Source organism: Arachis duranensis, chromosome 1, assembly GCF_000817695.3.
Source record: "Arachis duranensis cultivar V14167 chromosome 1, aradu.V14167.gnm2.J7QH, whole genome shotgun sequence".
NCBI classification, from domain to species: Eukaryota; Viridiplantae; Streptophyta; class Magnoliopsida; order Fabales; family Fabaceae; genus Arachis; species Arachis duranensis.
Genome location: NC_029772.3, coordinates 103,549,953 through 103,556,326, shown reverse-complemented (window position 1 = coordinate 103,556,326; position 6,374 = coordinate 103,549,953). Strand labels below are relative to the sequence as shown.

The 6,374-nt window shown below is 38.4% G+C and overlaps 1 protein-coding gene across 1 annotated transcript; it reads right to left on the bottom strand.

The window, feature by feature from the left end:
• Nucleotides 1-3,771: 3,771 nt before the first annotated feature.
• On the bottom strand, nucleotides 3,772-6,374 carry LOC107468593 (DNAJ protein JJJ1 homolog; the record flags this gene model as incomplete). Its single annotated transcript, XM_016087904.3, is given in 3 exon segments — nucleotides 3,772-4,133; nucleotides 4,279-4,337; nucleotides 4,664-6,374. Coding segments are annotated over 3 exon segments (1,828 nt in total), but the record flags the coding sequence as incomplete, so codon positions are not given.

The following is a 6,374-nucleotide window of genomic DNA, read 5'->3' as shown; positions in this document are numbered from 1 at the left end:
TATACCCAGAAGAAGCAACATTCACAGCCGAATACAACCAAAAAAGCAGCAAACTCCAATTATCCCTGTCCAAACTCAGCAGACACACTAAGCCACAAATAGTTCAAATTCAAAACACAATTCCAATTTTGAGCCTTTTCATGTTGTAACAGCCAATACACCAGAAATTTTAACACAATATATACCTCAGTCTTATAATGAATCCCAAAGTGATCCCAACCATGTAGAAGAGTTTGAGTCTCTCACTCAGCCCCAACCACCATCAGCAAGTCAAAATATAGAACAAGAGCAGGATCCATCCGAGTAGGGAATAAGACAAGTACCTAAAAAATAAAATAGGTAGAGCACAACCAGACCTGAACCTACTGGACAATCCTTCATTCAAAACTCAGATCCTAACAAGGCTTCAAGAATTTTTGTGCCAATAGATGATGTTGAAGACTATTCAGATGAGGATCCCGGGTTACATTGTCATGAGTTTGAGGAGCTTCACAACTGTGCAGATTCTGATGAAGAACAACCAGATGTATTCCCATAAGATAATGTTGATGCACCAGTTGCACAAGTTAGGCTTAAAGTGGGAATGGAGTTTGAAACTTTAGATCAATTTAAAAAGGCTGTGAGGAAGTTTAACATTAACTTAGGCAGGAGTATATTTTTTCCTAGAGTTGATAGTACAAGGATGAAGGTGCTGTGTTGGGATGAGAACTGTCCTTGGTAGATATACTGTGCTAAGAAGAGTTACCCCATGAACTATTAAGTGAAAACATTTGTGAATAAGCACACATGTTGTAGAATTGTGCTTAACAGGAGGTCTTCTGATGGTAAGAGAGTAGTTGATGAGTTGGAACAGCAAATTAGGATGCAGCCAACAATGACTATAAAGGAAGCTGAAGATTATTTTAAGAGTGTGATGTACTGCTGAATATGGCATGAAAATCTTGAAAATCAATCCGGGATCTATAGTAGATAAATGCACTAGACAAATGCCAGACTCGACTTTGTTGTTCAGAAGAATTTATATTTTTCTGGATGTTTTTTAGAAGGGATTCTTAGTTGGATGCAGACCATTTATTAACTTGAATGAGACCTTTTTGAGAGACTACTATGGTGGACAACTCTTGACTGCTATAAGTCAAGACAGCTCTTGACATTCATGCTCATTGAGTCGTCTAATTAAAGCCCTTGCCAAACCTTGTCATCCACCCTCAATTTTATCAACCCATACAAAGTAATTACAGTCTTCATTCTATAGAAACAAAAAAAAAATTAGAGTTAGAGAAGAACCCTAAACCCTAACTATGAAACTCGTAACTCAAGGATCATATATTTTAAAACGAGCAACGAATGAACCATCTTCCTGAATTCGCAATCGTTGAAGACTCCAACAGCACAACATTCCCACCACAGTAACATCTTCCATCCAAGATTTTTGCATTTTTCGTCTTGGAATTCGACGTTCCAAAAAAGTTGCAACTTTCGCTCCAAGTCATTTTTCTTCTTGACATAGCTAAAGTTGCTCTAGCTATCTTCTTATTTAGTGGGGGGTGAAGGGAATGATGGATGGAGTATTGGGGATGGATGGAGTATTTCGGAGGGATTTAAACCCTAAAATGGTCCTGAGATTGGCGTCGTGCACTAAAATCATCCCTCAGATTCCAATTGCACTAATTACGTCCTTGAGATTAGCAAAAGTGCACCATATTAGTCCCTGACCCATTTTTCATTAACGACGTGTGACATGACTTGATGATGTGGACTGTAAGTGACACGTGTCACTCCATGATTTGGTTACATGTAATGATATGATGATGTGGTGACAAGTGATACGTGGCATGCTTATGTGGACAGTTGTGCCACGTGTCACAATGTTATTTGGCCACGTGTTTGTTTGTGCCACATGTCGTAACAGTATTCGTCAACGTGTCGTCCATTATGTCATCATTGTAGATGCACCAAATTAGTCCCTCACTTTACATTAAGCGACTCATTTTAGTCCCTGCAATTGAATGTCGTGCACCAAACTAGTCCATTCACCAATTTTTCTCACTTTTTTCTATAAATTCAAAATTCTCAATATTTTTTAATGCATTAATTTCAATTCTATTTTTTACATGTTAATCAAATAAAAGTGTTTTTATAAAATATTTTTTCTCTTGTGAATGCCCTAACCGCCGACTTGGAGTTGACGTGAAGTCGTGAAGGCATTTCAAGCACCTTCATTACTATCTCCGACCTCTTTCAGTGCTTTTAAAAAATATTTTTTCTCTTACGGATACCCCTAACCACCGTTTTGGAGTTGACGTGAAAGCATTTTAAGCTTCCCTCATTACTATCTTCGACCTCTTTTGTCTAGACTATAGTGGTCAGAGATGGTAGTAAAGGTGTTTGAAGTGCCTTCAATATTAACTCATTTACACATAACGAAAACGTGTATTTTATAAGAACAAAAAAATGTTTATTTTAATTATTAATTTTTTTGTTAAAAATACATTTTTTATGAAAAAAATGTGTCTAATCAATCATATAATTATTTTTTTATAATAACATACTTATATATTACAAAATTTATTAATGTTAAATTATTAAAAATATATATATAATTAAAACTAAAATCTTAAAAATTTTTATGAAAGCACTTGTATTTAAAAGATATATGAAAAAATAGAAATGAAATTAGTGCATCCATGATATTGAAAATTTTAAATTAAAAAAATGAGAAAAAACTGGTGAAGGGACTAGTTTGGTACACAACATTCAATTTCAGGGACTAAAATGAGTCACTTAATGTAAAGTGAGGGACTAATTTGGTGCATCTATAATGATGACTTAATGGACGACACATGGACGAATATTGTTGCGACACGTGGCACAAACGGATACGTGGCCAAATAACATTGTGACACGTGGCACAACCATCCACATCAGCATGCTACGTGTCACTGGTCACTACATCATCATATCATTACACGTTGCCAAATTATGGAGTGACACATGTCACTTACAGTCTACATCATCAAGTCATGTCATCACGTCGTTAATGGAAAATAGGTCAAGGACTAATATGGTGCACTTTTATTAATCTCAGGGACATAATTAATGCATTTGGAATTTCATGGACGATTTTAGTATACGACACCAATCGTATGACAAGGTTTAATTCATTTTACTTTTCTAACGTTGGGGTCCAACGAAGAATAAAGAACTAGGGTTCATAGTTTTGCCAATTCAAGCTCAATACACGTCAAATCGACAACATGATAATGTGAAAAAAAAAATGCCCACATAGGACACTCGGTTAAAGTTGAATCACATTTGGTTAGTTTTGTATACGGGATTGATTTTCTGTGGGTATTTAGGTTGTTTTCTAAGTTCATGAGTATCTCTTGTCAACAAATACATCTTTCATAGGCACTTTTGGAGTTTTGGTAGTTTAGTCTTAGAATTTTTACTTGTGCCCAACAAATAAAGATGCATAATTAGTATTTATAAAAAAAATGATTATGTTAATGATAAAATAAAATTGATATTCTTTTTGTAACGACAGGTTTTAGTTACGATTATAAATTATAATGTGAAAAATAAATGTTCTAGTAACTGATTATTGAAAAAATTTTAAATTTACATACACACACAAATACCGAATACGTAACTTAATGTAATCATTAATTTTGCGGGAGATGATAACATTATTTATTTGCCGTAGAAAACTAAACAAATAATGGTACTCCTTCAAAAAAATATTTATTTGCGGTAGATGATAACATTATTAATATGTTGTAGACTCCCAATTTTCATTACTATAATCAGCCGATAATAACTCATCTATATTTTCTGTTAGATGATAATAAGTTTACAATGTAATCACTAGTTTTCCTTTTTAACAAGGATGGCAAAATGGTGAACTATGGCAAAATTACAGAATGCCTTCAGTTCTGCCGAAGGCTTAATTCAAGTTATCAGAAATATAAGAATTAAAGAATGGACCACCAATAACTGATGCTAAATAGCTGGAATCCTGGAGCCCTAACAACACTACTCGAGGGAAGGCTTGAATTCAATAATTTCCTACTCCCTATCTACCTTTTATTTTTGCATGCCCAGAATCGCCAAGATGTTTATGTAATTTATTCCTGAGAAAAAGAAAATACAGAAAGTTACATGGCTGTCCCTCTTTTTGACAAGAAAATTTTCGCCTGATAATATATACAACGGTAATAACAGCAAAGCTTATCCAACTAGATAACAAATAAATGATAAATATGAGACATAAATTACCTTGACTCAAACTCCTCTCCACAGGTCTCGCAAGTATTGCCATGATTCTTTGACGCACCCTTACAGAAGAAACACAATCAGAAATCAGAACATGGCCTCATGGAGTACAAAATAATCTAAATTGTAACTTGTATAGCTGTATAATATCATGGACTCAAATATGAAACTTTGACAGAACCACACAAATGGAAATCAAACAAGTTATGACTGCTACCCCTTTTCTTATATCATCCTAGCTACTACATTTAGGAAAAGCAAAAATTATCCAAGGCGAATTGCGGGTCTCAAGTTAGCAAGCTACTTAAGCAAAAGACAGTATATAAACATCTCGCTAGTCGCCACAAATGATCAGATAATGGAAACAAGCTTAGTCACAAGTTCTTACCTTGGCTTTTCTTCCTTTTGATGAAGTTTTAGCTTTGGATTTTGTGTCCTTTGCATCTCCTCTCTTATCAGCTGGTTTATTTGAAGTCTTATCTCTACCATCATGCTCGTCCTCTTTACCATTAATCACATTCTCCACGTTAAATTGGAAAGAAGACTCCTCTGCATGAGAATTGCCATTCCCATCATCGTTGTTGTTATTATGCTCTTCATCGCCATTGACGCCTGCTGTGCGGGATTCTTCTGGATTTTTCCTACCCTTTTCTTTCTTGGATCCGCGTTTCTTTCTTGCGCCCTTCCGGTTTTCGTATTCCATAGGGCCAACCCCATCATCCTCATTCTCAATTTGAGTTGGAGGCACTGGGGCATTGGGCTTGCGCGTTGAAGCATGTGGCTTTCTGCTCTTGTGACCTGCAATCATTGCTTCGAGAGCACCAATTTCATCATCATCATCACCACCATCTACAGACACACTAACCACATTGCCTTCCTTTTCATGTGAAGCATCATAAAATTCTTCCTCGTCATCATCATCAGGCTCGACTCCATTTCTAGTGCTCTCCTCTGCAACATTAAGACTATCTCTAATCCTCTCCTCCAAATCCTCAACCACGTGATCAGCATCCTCCTCACTCTCCAACCCTTCCTTCCCTTCTCTTCCTTCCACCTCAATCTCACTCTCCAAATCCTCCATAGCAACCTCCTCATCCTCATCCTCAATCGAATCCCTAAACTCAGCAACCTTCTCCTTATGCTTCTTGGACTGCTCATGGTTCTTCCACTGCTTCTCACTCTTGAACTTCTTCCCACACAACACACAATAAAATTCCTTCTCACCACCCTTCTTCCCCTCCTCCTCTGCCTCCTCAAACCACAAATCATCCTCCCCGTCCTCGCCCTCATCCACCTTCGCCCACTCCGGCTCCTCGTATGCCATTGCCCTCTCCCTCCTCTCCTTTTCCAACCTTTTCTTCTTCTCCTTCTGCTCCTCCTTCCTCTTCAACTCCTCCTTCTCCTTCTTCATCTTCATATCAATCACCCTCTTATCCCTCTTCTTCACAAACTCAGCCAATCTCCTCACAGTATCATTGTACTCCCTCCTCGCCTTCTTCCTTACCTTGTTATTTTCCTCCTCCATAAGCCGCCGCGACCGCCGGTTCGGACCGGCCGAAACATCATACTCATCAACCCAGCAAAAATCCATAACAGTCGAAAACCCTAACCAATAACCATAAAACGCAGTAACCTGCTCGTAAGGGCTATCTAAATTACCCATAACAGGAGCTTGCCTAATGGAATCAACACCTAACCCTAACTTCTTCACGAAATTGATCTCATTAGCGTGAATCTTATCGAAAACATCAGAATACACCTTGTAGAAGCCTCTGCCGGAATCGGAGTAGCCGGAGAAGACGGTATTGGAGAAAAACGAGAAGAGGTCGGGGACAGAGGAGTTGCGGAGGGTGTCGGGATCGGAGAAGAGGATCTGAGAGCGATGAGAGTCGTACCAGGAGCGTTCTTTGGGATCAGAGAGTACCTCGTAGGCGTGCTGAAGCTCCTGAAACTGCGCAGTGGCTTCCGATTGGGAGATACCTGATTGGACCAGCTTGTCGGGGTGGCGCTGCAGGGCTAGGCGGCGGTAGGCGGAGCGGATCTCCTCCGGAGTGGAGTCACGGGGAAGGCCGAGAACCTCATAGTGGCACCGCTTCGCT